General features: G+C 44.3%; 1 protein-coding gene across 1 annotated transcript in view; it reads left to right on the forward strand.

Annotated features, from left to right (window-relative positions):
- Positions 1-1895: 1895 nt before the first annotated feature.
- itga1 (integrin, alpha 1) overlaps positions 1896-23680 on the forward strand; it is a 356017-nt gene continuing 334232 nt past the window's right edge. Inside the window, exon 1 of the mRNA XM_070862517.1 lies at positions 1896-2015. Coding sequence (XP_070718618.1) covers positions 1973-2015 — 43 coding nt within the window. The 5' untranslated portion in view covers positions 1896-1972. The remainder of the gene's footprint in view (positions 2016-23680) is intronic.

Genomic DNA, 23680 nt, shown 5'->3' on the forward strand with positions numbered 1-23680 from the left:
AAGCTGATTCCATAAATAATTTTAGAAGAGAGTTGGACAGGTACTTGAGGATGTGGGACTTACAGGGTTACAGACTAAAAGCGGGGTGGGGGGGTGGGACTAAGCATGACTGCTCTTTCTAACAGGCAGCACAGGCGCGATAGGCTGAATGGCCTGCTTCTGTGCTATATGTTTCAAAGATTCTATGATTATGCTGTCATTTTCAGCCTCACTAAGATCGCCTTCTTGTGGATGAAAACCACTGTTGCACATTGAACACTGAATCATATTCTCCAGCCTCAGAAGACCAGGTACAAGACTCATGGGCAGACTGTGGCACTAAAACCATTAGTTAGCCCATTCCCCTGCCTTGAGTAGCACTTAAGAATTCAATATAAATACCGTTCACACCAGCTCCCTACCATTAACTAGGCAATACAGTAGAGTCCACTTCCTGGTTCAGTAAAACAAAAGCAATATACTGCGGATGCTGGAAATCTGAAATGAAAACAGAAAATGCTGGAAATGCTGTGAGGTTTTAATAGAGTAAATAGGGAAAAAAGTATTCCCTCTGGCGAGTGGGTCAATGACTAGAGGTCATAGATTCAAAGTTGTTGAGAAAAAAGGGAGATGAGGAGAAAGCATAAGGTTTTTTTCTCTCCATAGATGCTGTCTGACCTGCTGAGTATTTTCAGCATTTTCTGTTTTTATTACTGGTTCATTAAAGCCTTCTATCTGCACCGCGCTCTGCCACCAGCCTTTACATCTTGTACATCAGAAAGTGGGCCCATTGGGTCAAACGCGAGCTCAGTATAATGCTCTTTCCAGACCGCAAGGATCCCCTCACGGAACACCAGATTCGTCATACTTATCACTATCAGGCATTTCTCGTGATTCAGATTTGGGGTCTTTTTTGTCTAATTGTGGAGCCCATGCAAATGAAGGCAATTCAATTATTCTGCTTCATCTTTCTAATGACTCTTAAGCTGCGCCATGCACTTACTTCATCACAGCAGCTCCGGGTTGTTCCTGTGAGGTTTTAATGGCCATCTGCCAACAGCGTCTCGGCTCTCGGCCGTTACCTTTCCAGGACTCAGCTTCATGGAGTACAACATAAACAATTCTTTTTCAGGCCTGTCTAAACATTAGCAATATAATAGTGGTTATTTTGTCAACCAATGAATATTATCTTCATCTCTGAGCAATACATGGGGAAAATATTTACCCTCTCTGAGGGACGCACTTGCTCATTTAATGCACAGGTACCAATCAACATCTCTGCTACTTCTTCAAAAACTTTCTTCTTGTTAATCTTTATCATCTGGGATGAGTCCAGAAAAAAATTCTCCCGTTTCTTGAAGTGCTGATAAGGAGAAAGGAACTCACTCTTTCTCCAAATAAGGTTAGTAGCATTCATTCCTATTAACACTAAGTGAGCCCGCCATCGGAAACCTTTTCAAGGGTAGAGTATAAAAATCAGAGGCGTTTAATGTGTGGAACCCGCGACTGTTAGAGGACATCATCATGTGTGTATGCGTTTATTCGTGTCGAACATTTCTCTAGATTTTCTGAAATCTTTCTTTCATTGACTATGAAGACCTCTTTCAACTCGAGCCCTGTAATCCTCGCATGATTTAGTCTCCGTCCCAGTTCTGAATAAGATCTGAGATCCGTGCGCTGATTTTAGTTTTGCGCTTGATGCAAACATATGGGTGAACTTTAATGTGCCGCCTCCCTGCTGCCGCGGGCCACTTCTAGTACATCCAAAAGCCTGGTCATCAATCTAAATGCAGAATGTGTGGAGTCGAGTTTTATCCTCTGTCATTTTGGGCAAACAGGAAATGCCTGGAGATTTCCTCATAGTTCCTGCGCTAAGTACCACAGAACTTTCAGAACTTGTCACTCGAGCAGGTTGGATTCAAACAGATGCTAGCAGCTTTTTATTTCTCTCTCCCCGGTCAAGATTTATTTAGCGTGTTTTTAAAAATCAACCATGTTCTGGAAGCTGCAATGCACAGCTCTAATCCTGATCGAAGGTAAGGAAATATATCTTTGGCTTTAACAGCTACAGTAGGTTCTGCAGTTTGTCGAGCCTGGCGACTTTTCAGATTGAATTGTACAAAGCAGATTGTTAAAGCTTATTTGTTTAGCGGTGTATCAGTTTCTGAGGGTTACCGTTGTGTGTTTTGTACCTTCAATGGCGCAAAACACTTTTTTTCAAGTTTGTTTTATTTTTAATAACTTCATTACCATGTAAAATGTGAAATGCAAGGAAGGAAAACTGATGAGATGATCAAATAGACTAAATGCTGCCTCAAGCTTATTAGACTCATATTGTCCGGACAAGATGCTGTTTTATGCATCATTCGATTCCTGGCTGTCCAACAGTACTGTAGTTCTTCAGTGGGGCTCCCTGCCAACTAAATATACTTCACAGCATGTTGGGTTACTGTTCTAGTAGCCACTTAAGGAGCTTTATTAATGCATTTCAACTTATTACTTGGATAACTTTGAAAATGTATATAGCTTCCAGAGTGCAATGACGAATAGATTCAAATGTAAAAGACTTGTTAAGTTAATTCTAATCTTTGTCCATTGTCATTTTTAAATAAAAGTCCTGGTTTGGAATTTTTAAACATATCTATTGCACTTTCTTTTTGTCAACAGTTGGAATAGCTTTATGATTCCCTTTCCTCATTATAGCAAGAAGCAGATGAAAGCAGTTTTATTTAATCATTCCCATGTGCGAGAAGCACAATGTTCTCCCAACCAACTTCCAGTGTTCAGGCTGTTGTCATCGAAATGGTGATCATAGCAGGCTGACAACAATGGCAACAATCCAAGTATGAGCTGGGTTCATTATCAGCAGAATGGGGCCAAGTAACATAGAAGTACTGCACATATACCTGAGATAGTTTCCTTCATGTGCGGCAAACTCTCGTCAACACTTAAATTGCATGTATCCTGCTTTGACCACAAGTATAGTGTAACCTATAACTCTACAATAAGTCTAAGATTTTGACTATTCTGTATATAATTATCATGGTGAACATTATGAGCATTCTCCCCAGTGGCTGAGTTAGTAAAACGTTTTGTGTGTTACCAAGTTATGCAGACCAGGATTGTCCTAAGTTCAACCTATGTTTATTGCTGGGTTTGGTGATTTCAGCTGGAGTACTGGTAGGTTTTTGACAGTTGGATGCAGTATAATTGAGCTGGAGAAGGAAAAATCTATACAAGTTTTTACTCCTGTTCAATATACAATGATCCCTGTTGGAAAGTGTGTCGTGTGGATATCCAATAAGGACAGGCTTGGTCCCTGGTATGATGGTGTTCATTTACAGCTGACACTAAGGGGCTGAAATTGGCCCTCTCCTTAAGGCCTGTTACCAACACAAATTGGCTGCGGAGTGGAGCGGCCGCTGATTTTTGGTAGAATGGCTGCTGCTAGCCCAAGTGCCCTCCCAAGGTTTCCCAGCGGTGCCCCGATCCCCCCCTACCACTCCACTGCTGCTGATCCATCTTCAGTGCATCATCACCATGTGCACTGCCCACAACGGCAACATTCCCCTCTGAAAATCTTCAGCCCGCCCGACGGTGCCAAAACTGGATTTTTCCCGGTGGTCCAGTGATGCTGTGGCCTTCTGCATTGGCACTGCAGTTTTGCTTAAAGGGGAGGATGCACTGCCGCTGCCGCCATGATTTTTTTTGTCCGCCGACTGCCATGTCGGCCCAACAACTATGCCCCCGGGTTCGACCGGGCCACCCAGAGGCAAGCTGGCACCACTTCTTGAGTGCCAGGCCACTGGCCCAGCCGAAACCCTCCCTGGTGGCTTAGTGGGCTGAAGTTTTAAAGTCACCACGGCTCTCTTTAAATGAAGGGGAGCGCTGTGGTGACGCGGCGCCATGATGACGTCATCGCAGCGATCACTTCACACCGCCCCCAACTTCTGCCCCTCAGGTGTTGCAACTGCCACGTATCCACCCCTCTCATGCAGTCAATGCCCTCATTAAGAGTGACTTACGGATACGAATAAAAAATAACAACAAAGAGAGGAATTTCGCTCAAGAGGCGACCTCAACCACAGCTCCGGTAAAAACCATTTTGGGTGGGGGACAATTTCTACCCCTAACTGTCCAAACTCATAAAAACCTTGGCCTCCTACTCTTCCTCGACTACATGCTTGCCCGCTGGCAAATTCATCCACAGATGTTAGCTTCCAGATGTACACTGATGGCATCTAGCTCTATCTCGCCTCCATCTCTCTCCATCCACCCATTGCCTCTATGTTGTCAGACTGCTTGTTCAATATCAAGTCTTGAAGGAACCACAGTTCCCTCTAGTTAAACATTGGGAAGACTGAAACTATCGTCTTTGACTTCTGCCACAAACTCCGTACCCTCGCTATTGATTCCATGCATCTCCCCAGCCATCGTCTCAGGCTGGAACAGACTGTTCACCGTCTTGGCAGACTATTCAGCTCCAAGCTGAGCTGATAACCCCATACACTCTCCATCACAAAGACAGTCTATTTCCATCTCTGTAACATTGCCTAACTCAACTCCTGCCTTAGCCGAGCTGCCACTGAAATCCTCATCCTCGCCTTTGTCACCTCCAGACTATTCCAATGCTCTCCTGGCTGGTCCTCCATTCTTTGTGTCCTTTAGGGGAATGAAATCTGCTGTCCTTATCTGACATATGACTCCAGTCCCACACCTATGTGGTTGAATCTTAACTGCCCTCTGAAGTGGCACAGCAAGCCATTCAGTTGTATCAATAAGAATAGCCAGCCTTTCCAACGATGCCCAAATTCCAAGAATGGAAAAGAAATCATATCCCAGACCAGTTCATCCATGGCTGCTGTCCTTGCTGACCTAACTTGGTCCTGGTTCTCCAACACCTCAACTTTAAAATTCACATCATCATCTTTAGATTCCTTCATGGCCTTGCCCCTCCCTATCTTTGTAACCTCCTCCAGCCCTATACTACTCTGCCATACTCTCCATTCCTCTAACTCTAGCTTCTTGTGCATCCCCGCCCGCCGCCTCCCTCCCCCCCCCCCCCCCCGTGCCCCACCCTCCCCGCCCCCCATCAAACCAAGAGACCTGGCTGGGCCTTGGTTTAATGCCTCATCTGAAAGACAGCACTTCAGACAGTGCAGCACTCAATCATTACTGCACTGGAATGTAGGCCTAGATTTTGTGCTTAAATCCCTGGACTGGAACTTGAACCCACAACTTTGTAGCTTAGAGGGAAGAATGTCTGACTACACTGTCGATCTCTGCTATACAAATAAAGGTGTGCAGTAACCTTAGAGTAGAATTTCTGAGTCCTGACCAGCTGAAAGATATCTGGACCACCGTTCATGTGGGTTGGAAAATTACAGGCACACCAGACCATGATTTCCAATCCGTGCATGTAGTGGGCCAGGTACTTTGCACAGCGAGACTTGAAAATCTGTGTACACATCCATAGTAATAAAGAGAATTATCCCAAATATTGGATGCTAGACTCATCAGATTACCACAGCAATCCTTGGTGATTTTACACAAGATTCATGTTACATCTGCTCTCAACATGTCACAGTTTTATAAACATCTTTTATCTGTCTGTACATTGGTATTGGCAGGAACTGATTTCCTTGCTAAAAAACTCAATATTTATTCAAGATATATACTAACAAGCAGTCATTGTGGTTTTACTTTCCTCTTTCCTACTACTTTAGCTTTTTTGTTATTCTGGGGGACATTTCCTCTGTGTGCTTTGTGTAGTAAAATCATAAACCTATTTATAATTAACACTTTTATGATTTGCTACTGAAAGCACAAGGGGAAAACCTTGGACTTGGAAACTTATTTTACTCCTATTTTATAGAAGCATATAAAATTCTGACAGGATTGGACAGCTTAGATGCAGGAAGAATGTTCCTGATGTTGGGGAAGTCCAGAACCAGGGGTCACAGTCTAGGGAAAAGGGGTAAGCCATCTAGGAACGAGGTGAGGAGAAGCTTTTTCACCCAGAGAATTATGAACCTATGGAATTCTCTACCACAGAAAGTTGTTGAGTCCAGTTCATTCGATATATTCAAAAGGGAGTTGTTTGTGGCCCTTACGGCTAAAGGGATCAGGGGGTATGGAGAGAAGGCAGGAGTGGGGTACTGAAGTTGCATGGTCAGCCGTGATCATATTGAATGGTGGTGCAGGCTCGAAGGGCTGAATGGCCTGCTCCTGCACATATTTTCTATGTTTCTGTGTTTCTATCTCAGTTGCCACCACACTTTTTCATCAGAAAACAGTGGATGGTCTGGACTGGAGACCTCATTACTTTTCCCGTTGATGCTATGCAATAATCAGCATCAAAAAGTGGGATTCTTTGGGCAGGACAGGTTCTGCCAATTCCTTGAATACACCCTCCCCAACATTTCACTAGGAGTGATCCCACAAAATGCTGCTTTATTTCTAGTCATTTTAAGTAGTGTCCTATTGCAACTCTGGAATCTGTAATTTGCAAACAGCTACTCAAATGACTACCCTCTTGCAATGTTACATTATATATCCAGTTCATTTAAACCTGAACTCCCCCAATTTTGAATGTAATGCCATTATTTCACTCAAACATCTGGGGCTGGATTTTCAGTTGTCTATAGCCTCAGTTGACGGTCAGAGGGGATGTGAATACGAGTGTTGGAGCTTAGCGACCAGGTGCGCAGCTTTCAGCGCCCCAATGGAAAATTCATTAGAGGCTCGCCGGGGCCGCAAACCATTAGCATCTGGTTGCTGATGATCACTCCCATCATGACATATTCCTGGTGCAATGCGGACGCTTGCGCCCTGTTCGATGCATGCGCCTCATTGAGCGCCCGCCAATAACAACATCTGGAAAAACAGTCGGTACAGGCTTGCAGAGTCGTTAGCTGGTAGATACTTAAAGGATGAGGAAGCGTTTCCCTGGGAGATCACAGTCAGTGCAACGTTTACACAGAGCACGGTGCATGAGCCTCCAAATTTGCAGTGGCAGACAGACACAACAGTACAGGTTGAAAACAAGTGACTTTGAAAACTTTAATGGGTGCATTACTATGCCGCACCATTAATTCGGCTTTTCCCGGGATCTGATTCGGAATTCTGCGCATGCGCAATGGGTCTGCAAAATGTGCCTACCAAACTTTTGTTATCGCCCCCCCCCCACAAGCTCTGGTGTGCAATGGCTGATTTATCACCCCTTTCAGCACTTCGATTGATTCTGATGAATTTCTGGGCACAAGGAGAAAACCTTTTCAAGGCGCCAAAAGCACTTCTCCACCTGGATTAACGATGCAATAGAGGTGCGACCGAATTTCTGCCTCCCCGCCCCCCCCCCCCCGCCCCGCCCCTAGTCTTTACCACTGTGTCTTAGTTCATAACTCGGATATTTATAAAATTGACATCTAATCTCCTCCTAGACTGCCTGAAATATAGTTAAATATCCATCACCAAACCACCTGCAATTAGAATATTCACTATATAGCAACAGTCCACATCTCTGCATTTTTCTCCATCACCTTTCTTCCATGGTTTACCCCCATGGCATTGCACTCTCATGGTTCTAGTCCCACATGTCCAATGTAGCCAGTACATCTCCTGCAATGGTTTCTCCTCAAATACATTCGATGTGCCCCAACATTCAGAATTTGAGTTTGTCCATTGTACAAAATCACATTACTGTTTATTTAAATATAAATAGATAAAAGGGTACTTGAAAGCTGATAAACTTAGCTCTTTGCTTGTCTTATTAGCACTAACCCACGCTCTATATGTCTGCTCCACTTCCTCCTTAGTGTTGCCAGTTTAGCTCCAACCACTAGTGAAGTTCCATGGGCTAGTAATTGATCAGCCTACCACCAGGTACCGCTGGGTTTGTCAGTGGTATTTCCTTGTTTTGGGCGGTCTTCCATTCGTTGGGAAATTTATTGCAGTTTTCCGCCGGCGGTTTCAAAATACCGCTGGGGAGCAGACCGCCGGTGTGCAATGCTGGGAAAGCCGCTCCCACCCGAGTTTGGTGGGAGCGGTGCTCTGTGCTTCTTCTTCAAAAAAAGTGCCCAGTCGGACCAGCCTTTCGATGGACAATAGGTGTGAAACCCTGCAAAAAAAGGTAAGTGAACATTTGTTTTTAAATTCTTTTGCAGTGATTCAGTGGAAAAGGGTCCTCTGAATGTTTTCCAATGTTTTATTTTTTATTTTTTGTAAGAATATTTTTTGTGTTTTCCTCCTCCCGAGGCCGACTCTAGCCTTGGACTTAATTTGACCAGGAACACCAAGAATCCACGTGCAATGCCCATTTTTCCCGCCGGGCGTTTTTTTTCTATTTTTTGACCTAAATTCCGCCCAAAGTACCATCAGGATCTTAGCGGTCTTTTCGACGGTTAATGGGCAGAACCTGCCTTTGATCAATTTCGACCCCATGTCGCTTGAGAGACATGTTCTTTTGCTCAACGACAACAAGTTACAAAACTGGAGCACATTTCTTTATCTGTATAGACACATTACCTTTACTTTTTTCTTCCTCTCTGATAGTTTTCCTTTTGAACTATCATTCATAGGCAGTCCTGCGAAATCGAGGAAGACTTGCTTCCACTCTAAAAATGAGTTCTTAGGTGACTGAACAGTCTAATACGGGATCTACAGTCTCTGTCACAGATGGGGCAGACAGTTGTTGAAGGAAGGGGTGGGTGGGACTGGTTTGCCGCACGCTCCTTCCGCTGCCTGCGCTTGTTTTCTGCACGCTCTCGGCGACGAGACTCGAGGTGCTCAGCGCCCTTCCGGATGCACCTCCTCCACCTAGGGTGGGCTTTGGCCAGGGACTCCCAGGTGTTAGTGGAGATGTTGCATTTTATCAAGGAGACTTTGCGGGTGTCCTTGAAACGTTTCCTCTGCCGACCTTGGGCTCGCATGTCGTGTAGGGGTTCCGAGTAGAGCGCTTGCTTTGGGAGTCTTGTGTCAGGCATGTGAACAATGTGACCTGCCCAACGGAGCTGGTCTAGTGTGGTCAGTGCTTCGATGCTGGGGATGTTGGCCTGATCGAGGACGCTAACGTTGACGCTAACTATCCTCGCCGGGATTTGCAGGATCCTGCAGAGACATCGTTGGTGGCATTTCTCCAGCGATTTGAGGTGTCTACTGTATATGGTCCACGTCTCTGAGCCATATAGGAGGGTGGGTGTCACTATAGCCCTGTAGACCATGAGCTTGCTGGCAGATTTGAGGGTCTGACCTTCGAACACTCTTTTCCTCAAGCGGCCAAAGGCTGCGCTGGCGCACTGGAGGCGATGTTGAGCCTCGTCGTGGATGTCTGCCCTTACTGATAATAGGCCCCCGAGGTATGGAAAGTGGTCCACATTCTCCAGGGCTGTGCTGTGGATCTTGGTGACGGGGGCAGTGCTGTGTGGTGGGGTCAGGTTGGTGGAGGACCTTTGTCTTACGGATGTTTAGTGTAAGACCCATGCTTTCATAATCCTCAGTGAAGATGTTGACTATGATTTGAAGTTCAGTCTCTGAATGTGCGCAGATGCAAGCATCGTCCACGTATTGTACTTCGACGACAGAGGTTGGGACAGTCTTGGATCTGGCCTGGAGACATCGAAGTTTGAACAGCTTCCCACTGGTTCTGTTGTATAGTTCCACTCCAGCAGGGAGCTTGTTGAGTGTGAGGTGGAGCATTGCAGTGAGGAAGATCGAGAAGAGGGTTAGTGCGATGACGCATCCCTGCTTGACACCGGTCCGGACGTGGATTGGGTCTGTGATGGATGCGTTGGTCAGGATGACGGCTTGCATGTCATTGTGGAGCAGGCGGAGGATGATGACAAACTTTTGGGAGCAGCCGAAATGGAGGAGGACGCTCCATAGTCCCTCATTGTTGACAGTGTCAAAGGTTTTTGTAAGTTCAAAGAAGGCCATGTACAAGGGTTGGTGCTGTTCCCTACATTTTTCTTGCAGCTGTCGCACCGTAAAAATCATGTCCGTTGTATCCTGTAGTGGACAAAATCCGCACTGTGATTCCGGGAGGAGCTCCTCAGCCACAGGGAGAAGACGGTTGAGGAGGATTCTAACGACGACTTTCCCAGTGGTTGATAACAGGGAGATTCCTCTGTAGTCGCGCAGTCGGACTTGTCCCCTTTTTTAAAGATGGTCACGCTTCTGCATCTCTGACATCTCCCGGCATGCTCTCCTCCTTCCAGATGAGAGAGATGAGGTCATGCATTCATGCCAAAAGTTCCTCTCCGCCATACTTTAGTGCCTCAGCGGGGATTCCATCCGCTCCCGTTGCCTTGTTGTTCTTGAGCTGGCGGATGGCCTTTTCTACTGCGTGCAAGGCTGGGGTTTTGCTGAGATGGTCGGGGGTAGCATGCTGTGGGATGGAGTCGAGTATACTCGAGTCAAAGGCAGAGACTCGATTGTGGAGATCTTCGAAGTGCTCCTTCCAGCGGGTCCTGACTGCCTCGGTGTCCTTGATGAGTGTCTCCCCGTTCTTGGCCAGCAGTGGGGTGGGGCCTTAGATGCTTGGGCCGTAGGTGGCCTTGATTGCAGTGAAGAATCCTGCGGTGAAGAACACGATGCCTATAGTGTATCGTGTATCAACATATGCTATGTTGGTATGGGACACAGAGGGACAGCTCATTCATCCCTCTGACTTTAATTAGTTCAAGGTCCTTTCTTTCAGAATCAAGCATCCAGATTTTTACATCAGACCTATATCAGAAAAAGGGCAAGCTTTAAGAGAGGAAACAGGAAAGGAGCACGATACAGCTGGAAAACACATTCATTCGTGGGACAGAAGTAGTTTGAAGTCAAGGAAATTGACATGATGTGGGTGGAAAAGCAGAGACAGTATGAATAAACATTTCTTTATTACATATGATTGTTTTATGTATCCAATTGATAGCTAGCACTACAGTTTCTGCATGAATATACAGTATGTCACTTAAATTCTTAAAATGAAAGACTGTTGCCAATTTACAGCTGGTTGAGCCCCATTCAGATTGTCATAAGAACATAAGAAATAGGAGCAGGAGCCTGCTCTACCATTTAATAAGATCATGGCTGATCTGATCATGGACTCAGCTCCACTTCCCTGCCTGCTCCCCATAACCCTTTATTCCGTTGTCGCTCAAAAATTTGTCCATCTATCTCCGCCTTAAATATATTCAATGACCCAGCCTTTCCAGCTCTCTGGGGCAGAAAATTCCATCGATTTCTCACCCTCTGAGAGAAGAAATTCCTCCTCACTTTTAAATGGCGGCCCCTTATTCTATGTCCCCTAGTTTTAGTTTCCCCAATAAGTGGAAATATCTTCTCTGCGCCCACCTCGTCGAGCCCCCTCATTATCTTAGATGTTTCGATAAGATTACCTCTCATTGTTCTGAACTCCAATGAGTAGAGGCCCAACCTACTCAACCTATCTTCATAAGTCAACCCCTCATCTCTGGAATCAACCTTTTCTGAACAGCCTCCAATGCAAGTATATCCTTCCTTAAATACAGAGACGAAAACTGTATGCAGTACTCCAGGTGTGGCCTCACCAATACCCTGTACAGTTGTAGCAGGACCTCTCTGCTTTTATACTCTAGCCCCCTTGCAATAAAGGCCAACATTCCATTTGCCTTCCTGATTACTTACTGTACCTGCATACTAACTTTTTGTGTTTCATGCGCAAGGGCCCCCAGGTCCCTCTGTACTGCAGCACTTGGCAATTTTTCTCCATTTAAATTATAATTTGCTTTTCTATTATTTCTGCCAAAGTGGATAACCTCACATTTTCCCACATTATACTTCATCTGCCAAATGTTTGCCCACCCACTTAGCCTGTCTATATCCCTTTGCAGATTGTTTGTGTCCTCCTCACAATTTGCTTTCCCACCCATCTTTGGATGATCAACAAACTTGGCTACATTACACTCAGTCCCTTCATCCAAGTCATTAATATAGATTGTAAATAGTTGAGGCCCCAGCACTGAGCCCTGCGGCACTCCACTAGTTACTGTTTGCCAACCGGAAAACCCTTTATATCGAATCTCTGTTTTCTGTTAGTTCGCCAATCCTCTATCCATGCTAATATATTACCCCCAACCCGTGAACTTTTATCCTGTGCGGTAACCTTTTATGTGGCATCTTATTGACTGCCTTCTGGAAATCCAAATACACCACATCCACTGGTTCCCCATTATCCCCCTGTCACTTCAGTAAACCACCTGCTGACACACCAGTGAGTTCACACTGGGGAGAGACCGTTCACCTGCTCCGTGTGTGGGAAGGGATTCACTCAGTCATCCCACCTGCTAAAACACCAGCAAGTTCACACTGGGGAGAGACCGGTCCTCTGCTCATTGTGTGGGAAGGGATTCACTCAGTCATCCGCCCTGCTGACACACCAGTGAGTTCTCACGTGACCGTAGGGTTTGGATTCGGCTGTTATTGCTGCTGTTACTCACATCCAGGACTGAATCGTGTTCATTCTGCTAGTTGCCATTTGTTTCTGTTGATGTTAATAACCCTTCAACTAGGCTGGAGTTTAATATTTTGATATTTCAAATAACAGTGTGTTGATATTTGATGTCTCCAAGATAAGAGGCCCCAGGAGCAGCACGGGACAGTAGGAATATGTGTGCACACTAGGTCCATGCAGCAGAGCTTGGTCTCCGGTTGTCTTGGTTAACCCTTGCCACTGGATCAAGACCTAGCTCTGTCAAGCCCGTGTGGTGGCTGGTGTGCAACAGCCACCCCGCGTTAAAAGAATCTTCCACCCTTCATGTAGTTTTGGATCTAGAATGTCAGGTCCCTCATTGAAACACCTGTGAACTCATCCCTTTTTGGTATTGAAGCAAGTCATTCTCGATACGAGGGACTGCCTAATACTATACTACTATCGAATACCTTCTGGAAATCCAAATACACCACATCCACTGGTTCCCCGTTATCCCCCTGTCACTTCAGTGAACAACCTAGCTTTGCTTCTGTTGGATTTTTAAAATGTATATTTTAACCAGCTGATAAGGGTATATTGTTAACAGTGATAGAATTCTACAGTCTTTCTCCATACATTTCAGATCTGTTAGTTTCCTGTCTCAAGTTTTATTGTGTTTTTCACTCCTCATAGTTTATCTCGAGTCAACCTATGTTGAGTGGGAAGAGCATAGCAATGCTATGCATACTGTCTGACTCAAAGATTTCTTCTGGATCCTTTTAAGTATATTTTTTTAAGGATTATGGCATGCAACAATTATTTCTGCATTGGCGAGCTGTTAGTTCCAGTGTTTAGTATTACTATCCAAATCATCACCAGTTGATCGGCCGACCAGCTTAAAGCATCATCGAAGGGCTGACCTTTAGCTGAACCTGGAAACAATTATTTTAAAATAATTTCATAAAAACATTGGAACAGGAGTAGGCCATTCAGTGCCTCGAGCCTGTTCCGCCATTCAATTAGATCGTGGATGATCTGTATCTCAACTCCATCTAACCGGCTTGCTTCTGTAACCCTTAATCCCCTTGACTAAAAAAAATCGATCAATCTCAGTTTTGAAATTTTCAATTGACCCAGTCTTCACAGCATTTTGGGAAGAGAGTTCCAGATGTCACTGTAGCTGAATGATTACTCATGGTTCTTTCTGTTGAGCTTTAAAGAATAATCACATGAGCTGATAGTGATATTAACCTTGAATTTTCCTGTCCCTTAGGAGCATCGAAGTCATGTCAGCTGGGTGGATGGTGGTGGAATTTGGGATGGGATTTGGTTATACTGGGTCTCCAGCCTGGTTTCCTGCACTAAATTTTCCACCAGAAGTGAGGCTTCTTACATTTGCCTCTTCTATACTCTAAAAGAACTGGCTGAATTTTTACTGCAATTCCACCTCATTTGTCCTCACCACAATACATGCCTGTAAGAAGCAGACATGTTTGCTTGCCAGGACATGATCCTGTTGAAAATGGGGGCATAGAAATTTTAGAAAGCCATTTCATCGCAAAGAAATTGACTGAGGTAGGGAAAGGAAGAAATTCAAATTCTGGCCCAATAACAGCATGGTACGGCTACAAAACCCCAGTTACACCGAAAATAAATACATTCATTAATTAATTAAGACATGGCAGTGCAGACAGTGTGTCGGGAATGTAGCATGTGGGACTTTGTGAACAACTAGACTATCCCAGACTGCCACATCTGCAAGAAATGTCTGCCACGCGACACTCTGGCTCAGAGTCATTGAACTGGAGTCCGAGCTACAGACACTCTGACACATAAGGGAGGAGGAGGAATTACTGGCTAATTTACTCCAGAGTACAGGCTCACACCAGAGGAAAGCACAGGTGCAGTAAAGGGAGAGAGTAACCATCAGTCAGCTGCTCAGAGAAACATAGGAGAAGTAGTGAAAGAGGTCAAGCAGACCTGTCCAAAAGGTATCAGGAACTCGATACCTGTGAGAATAAGGAGAAAGACTGCGGGAAGGACTGCCAGGATGCCGACCAAGGCACCATGGAGTCGGAGGCTGTCCAAGGGAAGAAGGTGCAAAGTGAAATGGTTGTAGTTATAGGGGATTTTATAATTGGGGGATAGAGATAGTGTTCTTTGCAGCTAGGATCAAGAGTCCTGAAGAGTGTGTTGCCTACCCGATGCCAGGGTAAGGGACATCTCGCGACGACTGGAAAAGAAACTGGAAAGGGAAGGGAAGGATCCAGTCGTTGTGGTCCATGTTGGAACTAATAACTGAGGAAAGATTATGGAAGAGGTCTTATTAAGAGATGATCTGGAGTTATGAGCTAAATTGAAAAGCAGGATCTCATGGGTAATAAGCTCAGGATTTTAACTACTAAAAGCAAAGAGAAAAATAATAAATAAAAACAATTCAAACTGCGTATACAGCGATGCATGTAGTATTCAAAACAATATAGATGAACTGGAGACAATAATATGTTGAGGATCTGGATATAGTTTGTCGGAGCATAAACCAGGAAATAGTTGGGGCTTGTAAAAAGGGAACAGCAATAATCATGGGTGATTTTAACCTCCATATTGATTGGACAAATCAAATTGGTCAGGGTAGCCTTGAGAAGGAGTTCATAGAGTGCGTAAGGGACGGGTTCCTTGAGCAGTATGTAACGGAACCAACCAGGAGGCAGGCTATCTTAAATCTGGTCCTGTGTAATGAGACAGGATTAATAAACAATCTCCTAGTAAAGGATCCCCTCGGAATGAGTGATCATAGCATGATTAAATTTCAAATTCAGATGGAGGGTGAGAAAGTTGGATCTCTAACCAGTGTACTAAGCTTAAATAAAGGAGACGATGAAGGTATGAGGGCAGAGTTGGGTAAAGTGGACTGGGAAAATAAATTAAAGTGTAAGACAGTTGATGAACAGTGGTATACATTTAAGGAGATATTTCACAACTCTCAAGAAAAATATATTCCAGTCAAGAGGAAAGGGTATCAGAGAAAAGATAGCTATCCGTGGCTAACGAAAGAAATAAAGGACGGTATTTAATTAAAAACAAGGGCATACAAAGTGGCCAAAACTAACGGGAGGACAGAAGACTGGGAAGCTTTCAAAAACCAGTAAAAAACGACTAAAAAAATGATTAAGAAAGGGAAGATAGACGATGAAAGTAAACTAGCACAAAATATAAAAACAGATAGCAAGAGTTTTTATAGGTATATAAAAAGGAAAAGGGTGGCTAAAGTAAATGTTGGTCCCTTAGAGGACAAGACCAGGGAATTAGTAATGGGGAACATGGAGATGGCAGAAACTCTGAACAAATATTTTGTATCAGTCTACCCTGTAGAGGACACCAACAATATTCCGACAGTGGATAGTCTAGGGGCTATAGGTGGGGAGGAACTTAACACAATCACACTCACTAAGGAAGTGGTACTCAGTAAGATAATGGGACTAAAGGCAGATAAATCTCCTGGACCTGATGGCTTGCATCCTAGGGTCTGAAGAGAAGTAGCGGCAGGGATTGTGGATGCATTGGTTGTAATTTACCAAAATTCCCTGGATTCTGGGGAGTTCCCAGTGGTTTGGAAAACTGCAAGTTTTAACTATTATGTTCCTAACACAGATGAGACTGCACACAGGGAGGTTAAAGTAACAGTGACCTTAGTCTTTATTACAACACTTCAGAGTGAGGAACAGGCCTTAGGGACCGGCTTATATACAGTGCTCCCAAGGGATGCTGGGATCCCTTGGGACCTCAGGGGATCCACTCCCTGGTGGCGGAACATGAGAGTGCATGCTTTACAGATACACAACATCACTTCCCCACAAAATCAAAGTGAAAACTATTTACAAAGTGAGGCGGTCGGGAGCCTTTCTTTCCCTGGTGGACCGCCTCGGTACAAATGTCTGTTCTGGTGTGTTGGCTGTGCCCTCGCTGGTCTGGCGTGTTGTTGGCCCTGCAGGACTGCTGGCTGAGCCTGGCCTTGCTGGGCTGTTGGGCGTGATGGGTTCGATTTCCTGGTCCGGGGTGGTGTCGTTGATTCTTTGGGTGTGTGTTGTGGCCTTGAAAAAGGTGGTGTCTGCTGTGGTTTGTTCAGGGCAGTCTGTGAACCACAGCCTCGTTTGGTCCAGGTATTTTCTGCAAATTTGTCCATTGTCTAGTTTGACTACAAACACCCTACTTCCTTCTTTAGCTATCACTATGCCTGCAATCCACTTGGGACCACGTCCATAATTTAGCACACACACGGGGTCATTCAGATCAATTTCCCGTGACACAGTGGCGCGACCATCATTTACGTTTTGTTGCTGCCGCCTGCTCTCTACCTGATTATGCAGGTTGGGGTGAACCAGCGAGAGTCTGGTTTTAAATGTCCTTTTCATGAGTAGCTCAGCCGGGGGCACCCCTGTGAGCAAGTGGGGTCTCGTGCAGTAGCTGAGCAGTACTCTGGGCAGGCGGGTTTGGAGTGAGCCTTCTGTGACTCGTTTAAGGCTCTGTTTGATTGTTTGTACTGCCTGCTCTGTCTGCCCATTGGAGGCTGGTTTAAACGGGGCCGAGGTGACATGTTTGATCCCATTGTGGGTCATGAATTCTTTAAATTCGGCACTGGTGAAACATGGCCCGTTGTCACTGACCAGTATGTCAGGCAGGCCGTGGGTGGCAAACATGGCCCTCAGGCTTTCAATGGTGGCGGTGGCGGTGCTTCCCGACATTATTTCACATTCAATCCATTTTGAAAAAGCATCCACCACCACCAGGAACATTTTACCGAGAAACGGGCCTGCATAGTCGACATGGATCCTTTACCATGGTCTGGAGGGCCAGAACCATAAACTTAGTGGTGTCTCTCTAGGCACATTGCTCAACTGAGCACACACACTGCATTGCCGTACACAGGACTCTAAGTCAGAGTCGATACCGGGCCACCACACATGGGATCTGGCTATCGCTTTCATCATTACTATACCCGGGTGTGGAGAACCGAGATGAACGTCTCCCTGCCCTTTTTGTCTAGCACTACGCGGTTACCCCACAAAAGGCAATCTGCCTGAATGGACAGCTCGTCCTTTCGCCACTGGAACGGCTTGATTAACTCTTGCATTTCAACGGGGATCCTGACCTAGCTCCCATGCAGTACACACTTTTTTTTACTAGCGACAGCAGAGGATCTTGGCTGGTCCAAGTCCTAATCTGGCGGGCCGTGACAGGTGATATCATTTTCAAATGCTTCCATGACCATCAACAAGTCTGCGGGCTGCACCACCATCAACAAGTTTGCAGGCTGCGCCATTTCCACCCCCGTGGTGGGCAATGGTAGCCGACTGAGAGCATCCGCACAGTTCTCGGTGCCTGGCCTGTGGCGGATGGTTTAGTTATACGCTGAGAGCGCGAGTGCCCACCTTTGTATGCGGGCTGAGGCATTAGTATTTATCCCCTTGTTTTCAGCGAACAGGGGTATGAGGGGCTTGTGATCGATTTCCAGCTCAAATTTGAGGCCAAACAGGTACTGATGCATTTTCTTTACCCCGAACACACACACTAATGCCGCTTTCTCAATCATGCTGTAGGCCCTCTCAGCCTTAGACAAGCTCCTGGAGGCATAGGCGACAGGTTGCAACTTCCCTGCAATGTTAGCTTGTTGTAATACACACCCGACTCCGTACGATGACGCATCACATGCTAGCACAAATCTTTTACATGGGTTATACAATACACGCAGCTTGTTGGAGCATAAAATGTCTCTGACTTTCTCAAAAGCAATTACTTGTTTTTTTCCCATACCCAGTTCTCACCTTTATGCAATAACACATGTAGGGGTTCTAAGAGGGTGCTTAACCCCGGTAGGAAGCTACCAAAATAGTTGACGAGTCCCAGGAACGACCGCAGCTCCGTGACGTTCTGTGGCCTGGGCACATTCCTGATAGCCTCTGTCTTGGCGTCTGTGGGCCGAATGCTGTCCGCCGCGATCTTTCTCCCCAAACACTCCACTTCTGTTGCCATGAAAACTCATTTCAACCTCTTCAGCCGCAGCCCTACGCGATCCAGTCGCTGGAGGACCTCCTCCAGGTTTTGTAGGTGCTCGACGGTGTCCCGACCCGTGACCAATATGTTGTCCTGAAAAATCACCGACTTGAGTAGGCTCTCCATGTTTCTCTGAAAGATCGCTGCAGCCGACCGAATTCCAAACGGGCATCTGTTGTAGATGAACAGTCCCTTGTGCGTGTTGATGCAGGTGAGGCCCTTCGAAGACTCCTCCAGCTCCTGCGTCATGTAGGCCAAAGTCAGGTCGAGCTCGGTGAACGGCTTGCCTCCTGCCAGCGTTGCAAATAGATCGTCTGCCTTAGGTAGCGGGTATTGGTCCTGTAGCGAGAAACGATTAATAGTTACTTTATAATCGCCGTAAATCCTGACCGTGCCATCACTTTTGAGTACTGGAACAATCGGGCTGGCCCATTCACTGAATTCCACTGGGGAGATGATGCCCTCACGTTGCAACCTGTCCAGCTCGATTTCCACTCTCTCCCTCATCATGTGAGGTATCGCTCACGCCTTGTGGTGAATGGGTGGTGCCTCTGGGACCAAGTGGATCTGCACCTTCACCCCGGAAAAATTTCCAATGCCTGGCTCAAAAAGGGAAGGAAATTTGTTAAGAACCTGGGTACATGAGGCCTCATTGACATGTGATAGCACTCGGATGTCATCCCAGTTCCAGCGGATTCTGCCCAGCCAGCTCCTTCCAAGCAGTGTGGGGCCATCGCCCGGGAAAATCCAGAGTGGCAGTTCGTGCACCGTGCCTTGACCATGGCGCTGCCCAGGACAGTGATAAGCTCTGGTGTACGTTCTCAGTTACTTGTGGATGGGGCTCAGGGCTAGTCTGCGTGCCTTTTTGCACCACAGTCAGATTATCTTAGGTCGGGTCCTGTGAATTGAGACAAGATTAATAATCAATCTCCTCCTAAAGGATCCCCATGGAATGAGTGATCATAGCATGGTTGAATTTCAAATTCAGATTGAGGGTGAGAAAGTTGGATCTCAAACCAGTGTACTAAGCTTAATAAAGGAAACTATGAAGATATGAGGGCAGAGTTGGCTAAAGTGGACTGGGAAAATAGATTAAAGTGGAGGAAGGTTGATAAACGGTGACGTACATTTAAGGAGATATTTCACAATTCCATTGAGGAGAAAAGGATGTAAAAGAAAAGATAGCCATCCATGGCTAACTAAAGGACGGTACCTAATTAAAAACAAGAGCATACAAAGTGGCCAAAACAAATGGGAGGAGAAAAGATTTGGAAGCTTTTAAAAGCCAGCAAAGAATGACTAAAAATTGATTAAGAAAGAGAAGATTGGCTATGAAAGTAAACTAGCACAAAATATAAAAACTGATATCAAGAGTTTCTATCGATATATAAAAAGGAAAAGATTGTCTCAGGTAAATGTTGGTCCCTTAGAGGACGAGACCGGGGAATTAATAATGGGGAACATGGAGATGGCAGAAACTCTGAACAAATATTTTGTAACCGTCTTTACGGTAGAGGACACTAACAATATTCCGACAGTGGATAGTCTAGAGGCTATAGATGGGGAGGAACTTAACACAATCACAATCACGAAGGAGGTGGTACTCAGTATGACAATGGGACTAAAGGTGGATAAATCCCCTGGAGCTGATGGCTTGCATTCTAGGGTCTTAAGAGAAATAGCGGCAGGGATTGTGGATGCATTGGTTGTCATTTACCAAAATTCCCTGGATTCTGCGGAGGTCCCAGCAGATTGGAAAACTGCAAATATAACGCCCCTATTTAAAAATGGAGGCAAACAAAAAGCTGGAAACTATAGACCAGTTAGTCTAACACCTGTGGTTGGGAAAATGTTGGAGTCCATTATTAAAGAAGCAGTATCAGGACATTTGGAAAAACAAAACTCAGTCAGGCAGAGTCAGCATAGATTTATGAAAGGGAATTCATGTTTGACAAATTTGCTGGAATTCTTTGAGGATGTAATGAACAGGGTGGATAAAGGGGAACCAGTGGATGTGGTATATTTGGATTTCCAGAAGGCATTTGACAAGATACCACATAAAAGGTTATTGCACAAGATAAAAGTTCACTGGGTTGGGGGTAATATATTAGCATGGATAGAGGATTGGCTAACTGGCAGAAAACAGAGATTGGGGATAAATGGTTATTTCTTGGGTTGGCAATCAGTAACTAATGGGATCAGTGCTGGGGCCTCAGCTATTTACAATCTATATTAATGACTTGGAAGAAGGGACCGAGTGTAACATAGCCAAGTTTTCTGTCGATTCAAAGATGGGAGGAAAAGTAATGTGTGAGGAGGACACAAAAAATCTGCAAAAGGACATAGACAGGCTAAGTGAGTGGGCAAAAATTTGGCAGATGGATTTTAATATTGGAAAGTGTGAGGTTATGCACTTTGGCAGAAAAAAATCAAAGAGCAAGTTATTATTTAAATGGACAAAAATTGCAAAGTGCTGCAGTACAGCGGGACCTGGGGGTACTTGTGCATGAAACACAAAAGGCTAGTATGCAGGTACAGCAAGTGATCAGGAAGGCCAATGGAATCTTGGCCTTTATTGCACAGGGGATGGAGTATAAAAGCAGGGAAGTCTTGCTACAGTTATACAGGGTATTGGTGAGGACACACCTGGAATACTGCGTACAGTTTTGGTTTCCATATTTAAGAAAGGATATACTTGCTTTGGAGGCAGTTCAGAGAAGATTAATTGGATTGATTCCGGAGATGAGGGGGTTGACTTATGAGGAAAGGTTGAGTAGGTTGGGCCTCTATTCATTGAAAGTCAGAAGAATGAAAGGTGATCTTATCGAAACACATAAGATTATGAGGGGACTTGACAAGGTGGGTGCAGAGGGGACGTTTCCACTGATAGGGGAGACTAGAACTAGGGGGCATAATCTTCGAATAAGGGGCCACCCATTTAAAACTAAGATGAGGAGAAATTTCTGCTCTCAGAGGGTTGTAAATCTATGGAATTCACTGCCTCAGGGAGCTGTGGAAGCTGGGTCATTGAATAAATTTAAGACAGAGATAGACAGTTTCTTAACTGAGAAGGGTATAAGGGGTTATGGGGAGTGAGCAGGGAAGTGGAGCTGAGTCCATGATCAGATCAGCCATGATCGTATTAAATGGTGGAGCAGACTCGAGGGGTCAGATGGCCTACTCTTGCTCCTATTTCTTATGTTCTTGTGTTGTTCTTATAAAGAAACAGAAAAACAATAGAAAATCTTTAAAAGAGTAATCAATAGAGTTCAAGAGAAATGTACTCCATTAAAAGCCAAATAAACGAGCAAGCTAATTACGGGGCACCGTTGATGAATAAAGAACTAAAGAGAAAATTGAATCTAAAGAAAAAGACATATAAGAAGTACTTAGATACTAAAGGAGAGTTGGACAAAAGGGAATACGAAGATTTTAGGAGGGAATTAAAAAAAAATCAAGAAGGCAAAGAGAAATTACGAAAGGGAATATAAAAATAAATAATAACGTCTTCTATAGACACATAAATAACAAAAGGACCATTAAATTGGAATAGGCCCTCTAAACGATGAACAAGATAAATTCACAGGTAATGATAGAGAAATGGCAGAAGTATTGAATAACTACTTCACCTCAGTTTTTACACAAGATAGTTACTAATAAATCTAATACGGAAATAAGGAGAAATGTCTTTACTCAGTGGTTAGAATGTGGAACTCACTACCACAGGAAGTGGTTGAGGCAAATAGCTTCGATGCTTTGAAAAGGAAACTAGACAAACATATGAGAGAAAAAGGAATAGAAAGATATGCTGAAAGGCTGAGATGAAGTAGATAGAATGGTAGGAGACTCTTGTGGACTATAAACAGCAGCACAGACTAATTGGGCTGGATAGCCTGTTTCATTGTTGTACATTCTAAGTAATTAAAATGGCATGGGCATGTACCCACAATGTGCTGATGCCTTTGACCCCGAGATTTGGACGGGTTCTAGGTACATCTATGCAGAGGTTGGAAGTTCCACACCCAAAAGACAACCCGCTCCACAGGAATTTCTATTTATTTAAGGTTTTCTGGTAGTATATGAGCTACCAGTGAGATTATCATTTTAAAATGTTTAACATGACACATGCTTTTAGCAAACTATTTCTATGTTAAAGAGTTAATGAGGACAATATTAGTATTTTTATGTCAATATAAATACATTATAGGTACCCAATAAAGAAAGAAATGCATTTATACAACGCCTTTCACAATCACCGAACATCCTAAAACATTTTACAGACAATGAAATACTTTTAAGTATAGTCACTGTTGTAATGTAGGAAATTATACAATGTTGTTAATCGATGTGCTGTGGTAGAAAACAAATGTGAGTTTGCAATTTCATCTGAATTATTAAATATTGATATTGAACAGAATCTGTAGCACTGCATAGGATGGGATGGTAATTTGCAAGCTAAATTAAACCAAAACACTTTCACATCCTTCCTAATGTCCAGTGATAAGAGATAATGTTATTAATAAATAATGTAGCACTACAGTATAAAGATTTCAATAGAGAAGTAGTTGAATTAGAATCGTCTTGGATTGAATTGAGGAATAGCAAGGAATAAATCACATTACTGTGAGTATATATCTAACCGTGAAAAAGAAATGATAAAATCTGTGGACAAATTAAAGAGATGTATATTAACAACAATAGTTATGATTGTAGAAGAGTTTAATTATGCAAAGATAGATTGGAGTAGAGAAAGTGTTTATGATGTGAAAGGAGAAATTTTTGGTAGTATATTCAGGACTATTTGCTCAGTCAATATGTTGCTACTATAACAAGTAAAGAAGCACTACTGACCTGGCTCTGGGCCCTGTTTTTCACCCCGACTAGTATCATTGAAGTCCCCGATGATGGAAACCATAACCGGGTGGGGTTAGAAAGGAAACGGGCTATTTTCTTGACTGAAGCTGGCCCGAGGTGTTTGAAACACTGAAAAATGTGCTTGTTCCCGTCAAGCCAAAAGCACACCACTGACAGATATTCAGCACTACAGTCCTGAGCCCCTGGAAATTGCTGAAAGTTATTGTTTTGGAATACGAGATCAATTAATTAATGAGGGTATCAGTGAGTACATTGTAGCTTTAAAAAAACTATCCATTTACTGTCATTTAGGAAACTTTCAGGACCGAGCATTGCGTGATCGCTTTGTTTGGGGGATGA

Source organism: Pristiophorus japonicus, chromosome 2 (assembly GCF_044704955.1).
Source record: "Pristiophorus japonicus isolate sPriJap1 chromosome 2, sPriJap1.hap1, whole genome shotgun sequence".
Lineage (NCBI taxonomy): Eukaryota > Metazoa > Chordata > Chondrichthyes > Pristiophoridae > Pristiophorus > Pristiophorus japonicus.